Source organism: Bubalus kerabau, chromosome 22 (assembly GCF_029407905.1).
Source record: "Bubalus kerabau isolate K-KA32 ecotype Philippines breed swamp buffalo chromosome 22, PCC_UOA_SB_1v2, whole genome shotgun sequence".
Taxonomy (NCBI): Eukaryota; Metazoa; Chordata; class Mammalia; order Artiodactyla; family Bovidae; genus Bubalus; species Bubalus kerabau.
In genome coordinates this window covers 48,739,733-48,757,426 of record NC_073645.1, presented here as the reverse complement: position 1 = coordinate 48,757,426, position 17,694 = coordinate 48,739,733, and the positions used below count along the sequence as shown (strand labels likewise).

General features: G+C 46.8%; 1 protein-coding gene across 6 annotated transcripts in view; it reads right to left on the bottom strand.

Annotated features, from left to right (window-relative positions):
• DOCK1 (dedicator of cytokinesis 1) overlaps positions 1–17,694 on the bottom strand; it is a 560,005-nt gene that overhangs the window by 439,023 nt on the left and 103,288 nt on the right. For all 6 annotated transcript variants that reach the window (XM_055560921.1, XM_055560923.1, XM_055560922.1 and 3 more), the window contains 4 exons: positions 17,186–17,369; positions 11,231–11,328; positions 4,715–4,804; positions 4,283–4,383 (listed from right to left, as the gene is read on the bottom strand). In XM_055560921.1, coding sequence (XP_055416896.1) covers positions 4,283–4,383; positions 4,715–4,804; positions 11,231–11,328; positions 17,186–17,369 — 473 coding nt within the window. The remainder of the gene's footprint in view (positions 1–4,282; positions 4,384–4,714; positions 4,805–11,230; positions 11,329–17,185; positions 17,370–17,694) is intronic.

Below are 17,694 nucleotides of genomic sequence, written 5' to 3'. Positions count from 1 at the left end.
GTGCATATTTGTGAAATGTATTCGAAACAGATTAAAAGTGAGCTATAAAACAACTCTCAGAGGAGCGAGATCTGAGCATTTAACAAGCACTTTCTAAATTTTAGATGTCATCCTCAGCATTTAAGAGTATTATATAATTTATTCTCCACAGCAACACTGTATGACAAGTGTTCAGTTTTACCCCTAATTTGCAGCTGGAGAAGCCCAGGACTCGGTGGGTGATCTAGCATTCCAATGCTCAACAATGAAATCAAAGGGGTTTTCTTTACAGACATATCTATTTTCATAATGCTCTTTTTTTTTAATTGAGTGCTATTTTCAAATGATAGAGGCAGTAAGAGTAATAATCAGTTTTTAATTCTGTCCAAATGTCTACATTTTCTACCACTATGCATGTATGCTCAGTCATGTCTGACTCTTTATGACCCCATGGACAGTAGTATGCCAGGTTCCTCTGTCCATGGGATTTCCCAGGCAAGAATACTGGAGTGGATTGCCATTTCCTCCTCCAGGGGATATTCCCAATCCAGACGGAACTCACATCTCCTGCATTGGCAGACAGGTTCTCTACCACGGAGCTAACTACTGGCCCATAAACTAATAATCTTCAAGTCAAGCCTTTTAAATCATAAAGGAATAATTAAATAACTTCAGTGTATTTTCAGCTTTTGGTGCATTTGGCTACACTGTAACTTCAAAAACTAGCAACATATGTAAAACTTGTATGACAACAACCAACAAAATTACCCCCAAACCAAACGTCTCCACCCCCTAACTTTTTCAGTAATCAACAAGAATTCCTTCTGGCTTTTAAATATTCATAAACAACAACAACAACAACCTGCCAAGGTACTGACAGCTTTTCTCGTTAAGTTATGAGCCAGTGTGCACCAGCTTGTTATTTGAGATTATTACAAGTCACTCATAAGAGCAACTGAAGCTTGGCTCGTGGATGACCTCGGAAGAACCCAAGAGAAACGATTTTACTGATAAATCACAATAAAAAGGCTGTGGGGCGACTGAGAGGATGTGAAATCATTTCTAACACTGATCAAGATGAAGAACTCGAGAAACCTCACAATGCTGTCATAGGAGCCTTCCTGGCAGTGTGTCCTGAAGAAGCGAGGCCAGAAAGATCCCCTCCCGTTAGGTTCCCCTGGTCCCGACCCTGGGAAGGTATGTACCCTTACAGGTCTTGTGATGGTTCTCGAGGCCCGGCAGAGCCCCTCAAGTCCTGGCATAAAAGCTGTTTCCCCCAGTTTAACAACATACTTTCCCAAACTGACAGCCCCACACACCCTGTTCTCTTAAACCTACTGATAGCCCAAGAAATATACATTCCATCTGGAGAAGGGAATGACTACCCACTCCAGTATTCTCGCCCAGAGAATCCCATGGATGGAGGAGCCTGGTGGGCTACAGTCCATGGGGTCGCAAAGAGTCAGACACAACTGACCGACTGACGCTTTCACTTTTCACATTCATTCCATAGAAACAGATTTTGGAAATCCTTCCAAAAGTTCAGTCAAAGGAAAGAACAAAAAGAAGGAAAGCATGACCCAGAATCAGAAAATAAATCAGGAAGTCACAGGACCCGAATCCACACCCATCACACCACTTGTAACTATAGAAAGACCAAAACTGCTCGGCCCCAGGTGAGAGGACCAGACCAATGCGGCATCGGTTCAGTGGGGAGGAGGCCCGAACCAGCTCTGGGAAAGGCAGGTCTGTGCACAGAAGGAGCACGTCCTGCTGGTTTTGGGGAAGAACCGTCCCCAAAGCTGACGCCTCCCTCCCTCCTGGCTTGGACCAGCCCTGGTCACTCTGCCCCATGAACCACCCATGCAGTGAGTACCTGCTCTGTGACTTAGAAGGCTAAGAAGTAACACCCATTGCCTCTAGTCATAGTTAATTTCTTCTCAGAGTTGTTTGCAAAGAAAGGCTCCAGATCTCAACATTTATCAAAGGAAAGAGGTAAAGAAACTGCCTGGATGGGAATCTAATCTAAGCCTCCGCCCACCTCCCCCCCAAGCAGGGGAGGGGAGAGACTGTTTGTGATGATGCTTGGTACTAGAATGTCCCCTGGGCTGGAGAACGCTGCAAACACTTCATTAGGGCAGAGGCAGCCTTCCTGATTGCGTTAGAACTGCGTGAACCTCAATTATCTCCTCTGGCATTTCAAGGCAAAATGCTCAGATTCCAACGGCTGAAGAACCACTTGGGGTTGCTGGTTAGTCAAAACAAGATAAGAACACTTATTTTCTGAAATTAAAATTTTTTCTGCAGATGACAGACTGGACGAGAGGATATAGATTCTTGGCTCCATCCTGTCGTAACTTAACAGTAAGATGGTATTTTCTGTGTCTTCCATGGAGTAACCTGCCCAATGCTCCCCAGGTATGCTTCCCCCTTTGAGAATAAGGGCAAGGGGACACCAGAAAGAGGACCTGGACTGCAGCACGGTGACCTTGCCACCGTTTTGACTTTCTAAAATGAAAGTAAAAACTCTAATCTGAGAACAGTTGTTTGGCCCAGTTTCAGTAAAGGAGGATGGTGGAGGTGACACCGGAGGAGGTCACATGGGACCCAGAGCAGCATACAGGCCACCCCCATGAACCCTGCACTGACTCCTTTTGGTTGCTATAGCGAGATGGTGCCACCCGACCAGCAGTCTGCAGGGAACCCTCTGAAGTGCGGGCCAACTGGGCTTCTCCACAGAGAGAACTGAATGTCTTAAACAAAGGTTGATTAGCCAGCAAGCACCAGGCTTGTCACAGCTTGCCCTGCGTGCCTAAGCACACCCCTGCTTCCTGCCACGTGGGGCTCCACCCGCAGCCCTGCAATAAACAAGCACTATTGCAGATACAGAAGAATCCAAGACTCAGGGACAGGCCCGCTGACCTTGAGTTCCCACAGCCAGGGACAACAGGTTCTGACCCAAGTAGGGGCAAGACACAGATGGGAACTTCGATTCAAGTTCCTGGCCCTAAAAGGGAATCATTCTAAGGAATCTAAGTGAAATGTTCTTTAAAATATTAAACCTTTCTTTTTCACTGCAGCTCACACAGAAAACAGTCCGAACCAGTGCCAATAAATCCCACTGTGAGAGAACGAGGAACTCGCCCTAATAATTCTAATAATAACAGAATCTAACTACCGCTTGGTGCTGAGTGCCACGGATTATTCCAAACACTTGACATGTTACGAACTTATTAAAATTCTCAAGTAAACCTACAACCGTGCTGTTGTGCAGATGAGAAGGCTGAAGCTCAGAGACGCGAAGCAACCTAAGCTTGCCAAGTGACCGCGGCAACACAAGCCGTGGCAGCAAGTCCCAGGGCTGTGGCCTTGACACCAGGCTCCACACCTTCCCCTGGGAGCCCTACTCGACCCGACAGGGGCCCAGGTAGGGAGCAGCTGGGTGAGTGCAGAACAGCTGGGTGGGGAGTAAGAATCCTAGTTAGTCAGAGCTGAAGCTTCTGGAACAAAGGAGAGGAACTCTTTAAAGAGCAAAAAGAATCTGAAAAGGAATATATGTATATATTATACACACACACATAACTGAATCACTCTGGTGTAAACCTGAAACTAACACCAACTTGCAAATCAATGCCACTTCAATAAAAACAACTATGTAAAGAAAACAATTTTAAAAAGAAAGAAATGCAGGAGTATTAAAAGACAATATCCAGATGAAGTTTAAAAATAATTGCCAAACCTGCAGATGTTTTATCTGAACAACATTAACATTCTGGCTCTTTAAACATCACTAAACCACTTTAAAAGAAAAAAAAAATTATTTTATCCAGCTTAATCCAGCAGAGCAAAAATAAACAAATCACCTGCAACCTTAAAAAATAAAGAGTGAAGAAATAGACTGAAAAGTATAAGACTGAATTTTATTAATATTCACACTAAATAACCAATAATCTCAAGACAAGACCACATCCATTCATTCATTCATCAAATGGCTGTGAGAAAGCTGCAGTGTGGCAAGCACTCTGTATCCATATATCCATTTCATCAAACATAGAGGGAACAACTCAAAGACAAAAGAAAGGTGTAGAGAAGAACAAGAATTTATTCCAGAATCCTATAATGCATCCCCTATCTTTTCCAAGATTTTTAGGCCTGTTAAGAGGAAAACAGTAATAAAAATGATCCCAGTAAACTCACCATTGGGGAAGGGAAATGTAGACCCATAGGCAAAAGTACACGGAAAAGAGTCTTAACAAAGATACAAAAAGAAGAACTGGTTTTAAAACAACAAAAAAGAACTTACGTGTAGGCTAAGGTTGCACTAAAGTGTTTCTTAATGTAGGTTTCCAGAACAGGATTAAAGTGCTGAAATTTTCTATCAGCAATTAGTCCAATGATAAATACCTGTTAAATTAATATTTTCATTAGCAAAAGAGATGCAAACCATTTTGGAATCTTCAGCTGAATCACCTGCACCTCTGTGCGAGTCAACTGAGCGCTAACATTTTCAGACACAGGCTGGCCAGCCAGTTTATCTCTTCTTCCGCTGCCAATTACATCCCTAACTACAGCGCTACATTGCAAGAAACTTTCTACCTCTCAATTCATTTGCTTTGATTGGGCTTACAACTGAAAACGCTTTCAAGGTTACTTTGACGGCTCCCGCCCCAGCTGCAAAGGTTGCAACATGAAAGCCCCGTAATTTCTAAGCAGATGCAAAGTCAAGGTCCCTTACCAGAGCATCAAACACTAACGTATCAAAGGTCTCGCTCTCCGAGTTCTCCATCATGATGTTGAAGAGGGCATCCAAGGTGTCCTGGAGGAACTGGAGGGACACAAAAAGTCAACAGGCGATATAAACTCTCCAACTCTCCCCAGACGATCACCTTTGGCAGAACTCCCAACACCCAGCTCTCCCAAACAGCACCTACTGATTCTTCACGGCCACAACACACATGTGACAAAAATCTGAGATGAGTGAATTCAAAACAAAGACAAGCCACCCTAAGTTAAGTGGAGGATGCGCAGCAAGGAAATGCACAGAGCTCATCCCCCACCCCCCATGGGACCTCTCCAACCCTTCTCCTGGTTTTCACCAAGACCAGGAGTTCAACAGCAACCCCAGGAAGATTGAATCTGACTTATCCGGTTCACCCTGGGTGGGACCTGAGCTAGTGAGTGGGCAGTTCCACAAAGGGACAAATTTCTAGTTTAATAAAGGATCTTCTATAAATACAGATGCTATGTGATTCTGAAACTGGGGTACAGAGCAAAGGGCCAGAAAGTGCTTAATTTATGTAACAGTAATTTAGAAATCCTATTATAGCCTACTATGTCACCAAATAAATATTACAGCATAGCATGACAAAATACTAGGGATATAATTTTGAAAAAATTAGGAGACTTCAAAGTTATGTCACACTAGAAATTATCTTTGAATCCTTCCCCTATTCTCCCTAGAAAGAAGTTTAAGATGAACTAAAAAGACTGCATTGGAAGTAATGAGTTCCCTGTCGGTGGGGTAGGGCAAAATGCCATACGGTGGACTAGTGACCATACAAGGGAATGAAGTGTGTGTATATTCATCGTGAAGTCACTATGGATCTGCACATTGAAACCAGGGTGAGCTATCACTTCATCCAGAGTGTGGTGGCTCTCATCAAATAGATGGACAACAGTTAAGCATGAGAAAGGCAGAGAGAAACCAGAGCCCTGATATATATACTGGTAGAAATGTAGAATGAGGCAATGGCTTTGGAAAACCAACTGACAATCCATCAAAGGGTTAATGTAGATTTACCATGCAACTCAATAATCTCATTCCTGGGTATGAAACCAAAAGAATGGAAAATGTATATCTACACAAAAATGTGGACACAAATATTCAGAGGAGCTTTATTCACCATGGTCAAAACGTGGAAACAACCCAAGCGTCCATCACCTAATGAATGGAATGCTTGCATGCTAAGTCACCTCAGTTGTGTCTGACTCTTTGCAACCCCATGAACTGCAGCCTGCCAGGCTCGCTGTCCATGGGATCCTCCAGGCAAGAGTACTGCAGTGGGTAGCCATTTCCTCCTCCAGGGGATCCTTCTGACCCAAGGATTGAACCCTTGTCTCTTATGTCACCTGCATTGGCAGGCAGGTTCTTTACCACTAGCACCACCTGGGAAAGCCCATAAACTGTGGCATATCCATACAGTGCAGTATTTATTATTTAAACATAAAAAGGAATGAAGTTCTGATACATGCCACCACCTGCCTTGAAAGCGTTGTACTCAGGAAAAGAAGTCAATAAGAAAAAATGTTATATATTGTCACTCGATTTACATAAAGTAGCTGGAATAGTCAAATCTATAAAGACAGCTGGTGGCAGGCAGAGTGGAGTGATGGCCAACAGGTACAGGTTTCTTTTCTGGTGAAGGAAACGTTCTGAAATAAGATTGTTCAGGTAGTTGCACAACTTTGTGGATATACTGAAAACCAGTGAACTGTACGAATTAAAAGGGTGTTTTCTGGTATGTGAACTACGTCTTGATCACATGGTTATTAAGAACACAAGGAGCAAGTGAGACAGTCCCACAGCTAGGACAGAGGAGTGGCTGTGTGAGATCCCTGGACCAGGTCTTCTTCGGCTGCTCGGCCCACACACAGAACTCCAGGGCCTCTCACGTCCCCAGAGGATCTTGAGACTGAGAAACCAAAGACTTGCCCTCCCACCAGAGCTCACCCCTTAGCTCCCCAAGCTGTGGAAGCTTGCACATTCAGGGTCCCACAGCTCTTCCCTGGTGGCTCAGATGGTAAAGAACCCGCCTGCAGTGCAGAAGACCCGGGATGGCTCCCTCGGTCCAGAAGATCCCTTGGAGAAAGGATTGGCTACCCACTCCAGTATCCTTGCCCGGAGAAGTCCATGGACAGAGGAGCCTAGCGGGCTGCAGTCTATGGGGTCGCAGAGTCAGACATGACTGAACAACTAACAAAGCTCTTCTTCCCAAGAGACGACAAGCTCCCAGACCTAGCAAGCAATACGAGACCCATCAGGCATAAAATCCTCGTTCTGTCCCACTGTGCCTCCGACCCCCTATTCCGTGCCAGGAAGTGTCACATAGAAATGGGCAGGGGAATGAAACCAGCCGGACCAGGAGGCATTCTGGTCTAGACATCCGTGGTTCTGTCAGCTCCGTAATTATTTAATCCTGCACCACATTCATTACGTTTGTATCATTTCCCATCATTTTCAGATTGTAAAAGCTTTGCAAAGGTCAAAACTTGATGCCATCTGCTAAAAGCCCAATGTTCCTGCCAAGAGACTCACCAGGTGCCAAGCCCTGGCTTGGCACAGTTCGAGGAAATAGATCCACCCGCCCCACCCAGATGAATGACACAGAAACAGGGGCCAGGGCCTGGATCGCTGCAGCATTTCAGGGACAGGAGTGTCCTGAGGGTGGGCCCTCACCCAAGGCCACGAAAGGGCTGCTTTTGACTCCCACTCTCTCTCCAAGACCATCCACTGAAAACCACGATCGCCATTGTCATATGAACAAATATTTTCTTCAAGCAATGTCACTTTTTCCAATGACCAAATACTTTCAACAGTCTATCAGGCAATGTCATCTTTCCAGTGAAAGTTACAAATACACAGGGACTTCTCCAGTGGTCCAGTGGTTAAGACCTCATCTTCCAATACAAGGGGGTACGGGTTCAATCCGTGATCAGGGAGCTTAGGTCACACACGCCTTGAGGCCAAAAAACCAAAAGACAAAACAGAAGCAATAGTGTAATAAAATCGATAAAGACTCTAAAAAATGTTGCTGTTGTTCAGTTGCTAAGCTGTGTCCAGCTCTGCACATGGACTACGGCACACCAGTCTTCCCAGTCCTCCACTATCTCCCAGAGTTTGCACGAATTCATGGCCATTAAATCCGTGATGCCATCTAATCATCTCATCCTCTGCCGCTCCCTTCTCCTCCTGCCCTCAATCTTTCCCAGCATCAGAGTCTTGTCCAATGAGTTGATTCTCTGCATCAGGTGGCCAAAGTATTTGAGCTTCAGCTTCAGCATCAGTCTTTCCAATGAATATTCAGGGTTAATTTCCTTTAGGATTGACTGCTTTGCTGTCCTTGCTGTCCAAGGGACTCTCAAGAGTCTCCTCCAGCACCCCAATTCAGAAAAATCAATTGTGTGGTGCTCAGCCTGGTGGGCTGCCGTCTATGGGGTCGCACAGAGTCAGACACGACTGAAGCGACTTAGCAGCAGTAGTCTTCTTTATGGCCCAACTCTCACATCTGTCCATGACTATTGGAAGAATCATAGCTTTGACTATATGGACCTTTGTCGGCAAAGTGATGTCTCTGCTTTCTAATACGCTGTCTAGATTTGTCATAGCTTTTCTTCCAAGGAGCAAGTGCCTTTAATTTCATGGCTGCAGTCACTGTCCTCATTGATTTTGGAGCCCAAGAAAAGAAAATCTGTCACTGCTTCCACTTTCTCCCATTCTACTTGCCATGAAGTGATGGGACTGAATGCCATGGTCTTAGTTTTTCTAATGTTGAGTTTCAAACCAGCTTTTTCACTCTCCTCTTTCACCCTCATCAAGAAGTTCTTTAATTCCTCTAAAGAGTTCCTAAAAAAAATGGTACACATCAAAAAAAAAAAAAAAAAAAAAATCTTAAGAGAAAAGTTACAAATACACAAAAGGGGGGTCTTAAATAAGTGGAATAAGATGCACAGCCTATAAATGTTCTTCCATATAATGGAAAGCAGCCCCATGTAGGCTGGGACCCCGTGTGGTCCTTAGATGAGTCCGTTCTTCACTCTAGGCCTAAGGGTATTTAAGACATGCTGGTGACTGGAAAGAATAAACTCAGGCAAAGCAGGTAAGGGCCAGAAAGGTCCTCCAGGCCTGGGCAGTTCCAGTGGACACAGGAAGGGTCACGACAGAGGTGAAAAATCACCTCCAGGGATGAATAATAGGAGATGATAATAGATCAGCTAAAAGGAACAGAGGAAGGCAATAAAACCAGATGGCTCTAGATTTTCCCTGGTCAGTGTAACAAAAGTTCAACAGAAATACAAGTAATCCCTGACGTGATACAGGGCCCGCAAAATGAAAGAGGACACAATTTCATTAACTGCGGGTCTTTTAAAGAAGTACTGTGAAGTTATTCAGCCAGTTTTCATCTGAATTAGGGAATTCATAGAACCCTGGGAAGTTTAAAATACAATTAACATTGTCCAAGCCCAGAGAAGAAGACAAGGGCCGGGAAAAGATGATTAAACTTTGAAGATTAGCAAGGATATGTTTGAATGGTTATACAATGAATTTAGGAGAGCAATGCCACCGAATTAATTTATACTGAAGCTAACCACACTGCTGTTTAATTGAAACCATTTGAAGTAATTAATTTTTAGAGAGATAAGGTTGTCTCCCTCCGCAAGCATCTCACGGAGGGTACGGGACTGAGGCAGCAGCGCAGACCTGGCAGCTGGGAGCCTGCTCAGGGGGGCCCGCCTGCTGCCACTAGCCCGGCTGGAGCCCAGTGGCCACGGACGGGCACTGCCTTCCATACAAGGAGGAGTCACCGAGCAGACGGGAGACAAGGAGAGCCTAAGAAAATACCAAAAGTGCCAACAAGGACCGAACTTGAGCGTTCCAAGGGACCTCCGATCACACCAGTCTGACTGTCCAATCTCAGATGAAGATTCAGGAGGGCATCCAGCATTGCTCCAGAGCTTGCTCTGTGAGAGGCTAAGAAATAAACCAAGACTGCAGAGGGGGAAAGCAGCTAAGACTGAAGACTGCGACTTCACGGACACACCATGCAGTTCTCCACATCAACGACAGGGCTTCTGGGTGAGTCGAGAGCCAGGATGGCAGGACAGTGATGACCATAAATCGTGACACTCTTGGACCACCTCCCAGGGCCAGAACCTTACGCAGCCTCCACAATGATCATCTGAACAAGGCACTCTGGTCCTGTCCATTTTACAGCAGGGAAAGTGTGTGTGGTAGTAGCTTAGTCGTGTCCGACTCTTTGTGACCCCATGGACTGTAGTCTGCCAGGCTCCTCCTCTATCCATAGAATTCTCCAGGCAAGAATACTTGAGTGGGTGGCCATTCCCTTCTCCAGGGGATCCTCCCAGCCCAGGGATTGAACCCGGGTCTCCTGCACTGCAGGCAGATTATTTACTGTCTGAACCACCAGGGAAGCCCAGCAAAGACACAGGCTATGGCAGGGAAAGCGAGGCTTAAACGAGGTTATTCAAACTACGGTAGCCCCACAGCGAGAACCCAGAGTCCTAGACTCAGTTGATTCCAAAGACCATTTCCCTCACAGTGAAGCCAGGCCACCCTCCCCGACCAGGGTCCAAGGAGGACTGTCCTCCTAGAGGTATGCGTCAACATCCCGAAGATGCTGGTGGTTTAAGGGGTCAGAGCCAGAGCCCCACATGGGCAGACCGTGTTTCATCGCACTTGGCAGGCGTGCTGGTTTTTACCACCCCAAGGTTTGTGACAACCCTGGATCCAGCAAGTTTATCGGCCCCATTTTTCCAACAGCACTCGCTCACTCGGTGTCTCTGGGTCACGTTTTGATAATTTTCCCGTTATTTCCAGCTTCTTCATTGCTATATTTGTGGTGGTGATGTGATCAGCGATCTCTGATACGACTACTGCAAAAGGGTTATCAACCACTGAAGATTAGGGTGACGGCATTTCTCTCAACAAGGTATTTTAATTAAGGTATGGACATGATTTTTTTTAATTTTGGAAGGTTTATCGGGGGGGTTGTTTTTATTGAAGTATAGTTTATTTACAATGTGTTCGTTTCAGGTGTACAGCACAGTGGTTCAGTCATACATATATATCCATGTACATATAAACACACATATATATTATATATGTACTATATATTGTACATAATACATTATATTATATATTATAGTTTTTTTAATTCTTTTCCATTACAGGTTTTTATAAAATAATGAGCTTAGTCCCCTGTGCTGTACACGAGGTCCCTGTTGGTTACCCATTTTATATCGTAGCTAGCTTTTCTGACACGATGCTACCATACACTCGAAAGACTACAGCAGGGCATGGGCATCCCTTCGGTTTGCATCGAGGAACCAAATCATTCATGTGACCTGCTTTCCCACCGCAATGTGAAACCGAACCCACCGTATCTTGGAGGCGCGGCTCTGTCCTGGGAGGCCGCACCTACCCCTGTTCCTACACTTTAGGACAACGTGTTACCTTCACCACCTCTCCGCCGTCCACCTTCATCAGCTGCCTCAGGTTCTGCTGCAGCAGGTTGGTGTTGGATCGCCACTTCAGGAGCCCCAGCAGGTCCACTGGAAACGGGAAACGACAATCAGTTCCTCCCAGCAAGGACTCAAGTCTCCCTCATGCACCCATCACATCAGGTGTCCAACATCACTTTTTGAACAGAAAAACCAAGTCTATTTGGAAATGTTCGCCAGCTAAATATTTCAATACTTTTCTAGAGGCATCCTTGATGCCCAGTGCAGCTGAATTCATTATTTTCAATTACATTTACCATGAAATGATTTACAAACAAAAGCTTCAGAAAGGCAGCTAGGAGCCCATGAAAGGAAGACCAGCCTTTCCACCTCCAAGAAGGCAAATCAGAGCAGCAGCAGGCCTGCGAAGCCGCTCCTGGCAGCTTCTCCCCAGAGGCTATTCCCTGCTTAAGAATAAGACTCTTACTTTTTAAGATAAAATAATATAAAATAAAGGCCTCCCCGATGGCTCAGAAGTAAAGAAACTGCCTGCAATGGGGGAGACAGAGGAGATCTGGGTTCGATCCCTGGGTTGGGAAGATCCCCTGGAGGAGAAACTGGCAACCCACTCCAGTATTCTTGCCTGGGAAATCCCGTGGACAGAGGAGCCCGGCAAGCCACAGTCCAAGGGGTCGCAAAGAGTCGGGCATGACTGAGCGCCTGGGCATGTGATATAAAATAACCAACTCAAACGCAGTGCTGAGAATGCAAGGGGACAGTCCCTGCAGGACACAGGCTGCTGCCCACTGCTGTACTGAGCCTGCCGCCCTCACCAAGGCTGGGCCTTTCCGGAGTCTTTATGTTTGTTTTCTAACAGAAAAACCACAAGTTGAATGCATTGGTTTTTGCAGACTAAAGACATTGTGTAAGACAATGTTGAGAAATGATTTTGTTTAAGGCATGAAGACAGACTCCAAAACATCTCGAGGAAAAGACGTTGGCCTACACAACTCTCACTTGCAGTCATATTAATATCCCATTACGTGAAGAAAACACAACTGGCAAAACACAGCTAATGTACTGTTTATGCTCATCAGGAATGAACTTCTGCTACAGACACTATCTCTATTGAAAAAAAAAAACCCTAGTCAATACTGAAAAGAAAAACATAATTTTGGCAATAAGGTAGAATTTCAGTGAACACAAGACAATTATAATTTAAGGATGTGAAAGTGTCAGTCGCTCAGTCATGTCAGATTCTTTGCAACCCCATGAACTGTAGCCTGCCAACCTCCTCTGTTCCTGGGGTTTCCCAGGCAAGAATACTGGAGTGGGAAGCTATGCCCTCCTCCAGGGGATTTTCCCAAGCCAAGGACTGAACCCAGATCTCCTGCATTACTGTCAGGCAAGAATACTGGAGTGGGTAGCCATGCCCTCCTCCAGGGGATCTTCCTGACCCAGGGATCAAACCCAGGTCTTCTGCATTACCATCTGAGCAATCAGGGAAACCCCATAAAGATCAAACCACATAAAAGGTGATAAGCACCGAACACACATTCTCATTTATATGGCCTCACCCAAGCACAGGTATTGAAGGTAAGAGTTACAAACAGGAAAACGCAGGGGGACATCCTTGTGTATTTGGAATATGAATAGCATAGATTCAAGCATCAGTTGGGCCATGCTAAGAGTTGGACCATAAAGAGGGCTGAGTGCCAAAGAATTGATGCTTTTGAACCATGGTGTTGGAGAAGACTCTTGAGAATCCCTTGGACAGCAAGGAGATCAAACCAGTTATTCCTAAAGGAAATCAATTCTGAATATTCATTGGAGGGACTGATGCTGAACTGAAGCTCCAATACTTTGGCCTTCTGATGTGAAGAACTGACTCATTAGAAAAGACATTGATGGTGGAAAAGATTGAAGGCAGGAGGAGAAGGGGATGACAGAGGATTAGATGGTTCGATGGCATCACCAACTCAATAGACATGAGTTTGAGCAAGTTCCAGGAGATGATGAAGGACAGGGAAGACTGGCATGCTGCCGTCCATGAGCTCACAAACAGTCAGACATGACTGCGCAACTCAACAGCAGCAAGAACCACTTTATGACCTTGGACAAGCACCTTCACCTCAGTTTTCCTATCTGAACAATGGGTGCATGGTTCCCTGAGTCACAGGGTCGGTGCAAGAATTAAATAGTAAGACGTGGAAAAAGCACTTAGCATGATGGCCGGCAGGAAGACCTGCAGCAGCCGTCCATCAAAGAGGTGAACATGTTAGTCATCCATCAAGAAAACTGACACATTTTAATTTCTAATCAAAAGGGAAGTCATGAGAAAGGCTACATCCTGCTCAGTCATGCTCTCAGTCCTGGGGTTAAGGGAGCTTTCTGCTGCTGCTGCTGCTGCTAAGCCACTTCAGTCGTGTCCAACTCTGTGCGATCCCATAGACGGCAGCCCACCAGGCTCCCCCGTCCCTGGGATTCTCCAGGCTAGAACACTGGAGTGGGTTGCCATTTCCTTCTCCAATGCATGAAAGTGAAAAGTGAAAGTGAAGTCTCTCAGTCGAATCCGACTCTTCGAGACCCCATGGACTGCAGCCTACCAGGCTCCTCCGCCCATGGGATTTTTCAGGCAAGAGTACTGGAGTGGGGTGCCATTGCCTTCTCCGAAGGGAGCTTTCTACCTCATAAGAATTACCAGCAATTTTTTTTTAAACAGAGGCTAGTTAATAATCTGAATCCATTTAAGCAGAGTTAGTGGCACTTTGGATTAGAGGGAGGCTGAGGTTCACCTCTACACTGTTCTTCTGAGAAAAGATCATCATGTTAGTCACTCAGTCATGTCTGGCTCTTTGCGATCCTATGGTCTGTAGCCCCCCAGGCTCCTCTGTCCATGGGATTCTCCAGGCAAGGATACTGGAGTGGGTTGCCATGCCCTCCTCCAGGGGATCTTCCGGACCTAGGGTTGGAACCCGGCTCTCCTGAACTGCAGGCAGATTCTTTACCATCTGAACCACCAGGGAAGCCCTTGAGATGTTGGGAAATGAGAGAGGTCAGAGAGGGCAGGGACCTAGGGGGCTGGCCAAGCTCACTCTCCTCAAAGGTGTCTGCAAACTGCTAATTGGCCCAGCTGTATCTTTCTGAGAACACCTTTGAGGAGGGGGAGCTTGACCAGCGTCTAGGTGCCCAGCGCTCTCTCAATCCCCAGTAGCCACTGCAGTCTGGCCTGTAACAACACTCTGTGTCAGGATTTCTCTCTTTCTCACTCGGCAGTAAGCTGATTCAGGAGAGGAACCACATCTCCTGCTTTGTCTGCTCTCTCCCACAGCATCCAGCATAGTGCTGAGAACAGAGGCATTTCATACAAATCTCGATGAGTAATGCAGCCACTCCTTTTCCCTAAGTATCGGACCTTCGCAGGAACAAATCACGGTCTCGGAAAAATGACTCCCTCAAATGAGAATCTGGGACTCAACGCCAACTGGGGCAACTCCATCTCGCACACCTGACAAGCCACCATCCCGAGAAGAGGCATCGCTGGCTGGTGTGAAATGAACAACAAAAGACGGGTCCCCCTGGCTCTCAGTAAGCTGCATCGCTGACAGCTGCAATTTCCTGGTTGCCCAGCAACAGCCGCTGCGGAAGCCAGGGTGCCCTGCCCTCAGTCCCAGGCAGAGGACTATCCTGAGACTGGTGGAACTCGAAGAGTCAGGAAGTCAGAGACAGTGAGACACATCTCCCTGGGAAATTACTGTGACTTAATACCTTGAGAATATCCTGGTTCGCAGTCCTCTTCTCCAGGGACATGCGGGTTAAGGAGGATTCTGTGGGTGGGCCCAACCTACCTGCTATTCAGAACACTGTTTAATGGGGAAACATATTCAAATTGCAAATAACAGCTTCCAAACATGCTTCTGGAATATGACCCATAGGTAAGAGGGTGGCTTATGATGCAGTGAAGATGCCACGACACAGCAGAAGCTGAAGTACTCCATGAGAGAGGCTGCCCTGAGTTCAAAGAGGCCCTAGAACAGGAGTCCCCAACCTCTGGAATCCAATGCCTGATGATCTGAGGTGGAGCTGATGTAGCAACCACAGAAATAAAATGCACAATAAGTGTGATGTGCTCTAATCACCCCAAAACCATCCCACCCAGCCCTCTACCCACAGTCCGTGGAAAAACTGTCTTTCACGAAACTGGTCCCTGCTGCCAATAAGGTTGGGGGCTGCTATCTAGAAGGAGTAGCTGGTCATCGGGCAAATGGACTGTGAAGGCCGTATCCAGGGTGACATCTGACCTATGGGGTCATCCTCGCTATAACACAGGCTCAAACCAGTGCCCAACCTGCCGGTGGCATCTTCCCCAGGGAATTAAACTTGCAAAGTGCCTGCACATAACCTACCCTTCCCCAGGCATGCAGGGAACCCAATGCCTCTGGGCAGGGTTTTCACCTGCTCGGAGCAGGACCCCAGGCTGGGAGAATTCAAAATGCGCCAGGCAAACCGTGATAAGAAGGTATTGTTTGAAAGATGTATCCAAATGGCCTTCAAGCATCTGAATGACATGCTACTCTCTGCCACACATCCTCCACACCAACCACCCCCCCGCCCCGCCCTGCAGCCGGTCCCAATTTACTCGTGAGACAAATGGTGAGAAACAAAACTTGCAGAGCCCAGTACAACCAGGCAGAGACAGCAGGCGGGGAAAGTCTAAACGGGGCCCACATACCCCACACCAGTGCACCCTCCGCTACCAAGCAGGGGCCTCCAGAATATGGGGCTACTTTTGGCCCTTGATTATCCTGTTAAAGTCCAAACGATGACTGTCCCTTGGGCCCCAGCTTTAAGGACAACCCCTGGAACACAATTCATGACAGCAACAGACATTAATAATCAAAATCCATATCAGGTGGCTAAGAGGGAAAAATTGAATTTTCAAGCTGACTTTCAAGAGAACATGAAGGTACTCCGCACAGTTGTGAGACGGTCACATTCGGGAAGCTGGATTACTCAGTGTAGGGTCTGTGCAGAGGGGTCTCTGCCTCGACCAGATGGTGTACTCGGAATCAGAAGTGGCCCCCAGCCGGGCGGCCACAATGCAGGGAGGCTGCGAGCAGTGGGGACAAGGCCGAGGAGCCTCGCCGCCAGGGCGGGGACGCCGGGCACCATCTGATGCTGCCTTAAGACCGTGCTTTGGTGTAAGTGCATCAGCAAGGGGCGCCTTATCTCCCCGTCGGAGGGACTAGAAATGTTATCAACAGCAGCTTTTAAAAGTAAACGTAACTGGTAATTATTTCAATGAACAAAGAGGAGAGGGGAAGACCCAAGAGGGTGGAGTCTCACCCTACACCTCCCATAGCCCTCATAGAGTCCTAGGAGACAGGCATATAACCAGGACACAGATGAGGAACACTAGCTTGGGGACCCTAGTTCAAGGTCATTCCCAGGGTTCAAGCCTGGGGCATTGGTCTGACTTCCAATTATGCAGACTTTCCTTTATGCCATGCTACCTTCTCTTGGCCAAAATTCTTTTTCAAAAGTATATTCAGGGACGTCCCCGGTGGTTCAGTGGCTGAGACTCGGCACACCCAGTGCAGGGGACCTGGGTTCAATTCCTGGTCAGGGAACTAGATCCCACATGCGGCAACTAAGATCTGGGGCAGCCAAACAAATAGATATCTAGATACATAGATGGATAATTTTTTAAGAAAAAGTAAATCCATCACTTTGAGGTTCATCCTTAGGGTAAAAGCAGAATGTGAGTTTCAAAGTAGAAGGGCCGTCAGCCCCGCCCTCTTTCCCCGTCATCAGCATCCACACAGACCATCACAGAGCAATGAAGGGCTCACGGGTAGGAGTCAGGCACCTGGGGAAGCCTCCTGCATCCAGCAGGGGGCACGAGAAAGAGGGGGCAGAAGGAGAAAACGTGCGGAGAGGCGTGCAACTTTCCACACCCCACACGCACCGTTCTGGGTCAGCTTGGTGGAGCACACGAGCGTGGAAATCTGGAAGGAGTCCTTGCTGATGGTGCAGCTCCCAAGGCTCTGCATGCTCTTGCCTGTGGCCGAGTGGCCCTTCTCCTCCAGCTCGGCCTTGGTGGAGGGCAGGCTCAGGTACGTGCCCGCGTCCTCCAGCTTCTTCGCTTCCGCCTGCGGGTTTAAGGCCGCAACAGGTCACACGCGACTCATGGCACCAGGCAATTTTTTCTACCCCCTTGTGATTCTTAATCCTTTGAACCATCATGACATTTGTTTTCTACTATTTCCTAAACAGTTTACTTAATTTTTTAATGTTTTCTATTGGAGGACAGCTGGCTGACAACGTTGTGCTTACTTACAGGCACACAACAAAGTGATCCGGTTATACATGTTGCTGTTATTTAGTTGCTAAGCTGTGTGCGACTCGTCTGCGACCTCGTGGACTGCACCTCACCAGGCTCCTCTGTCCATGGGATTTTCCAAGCAAGAATACTGG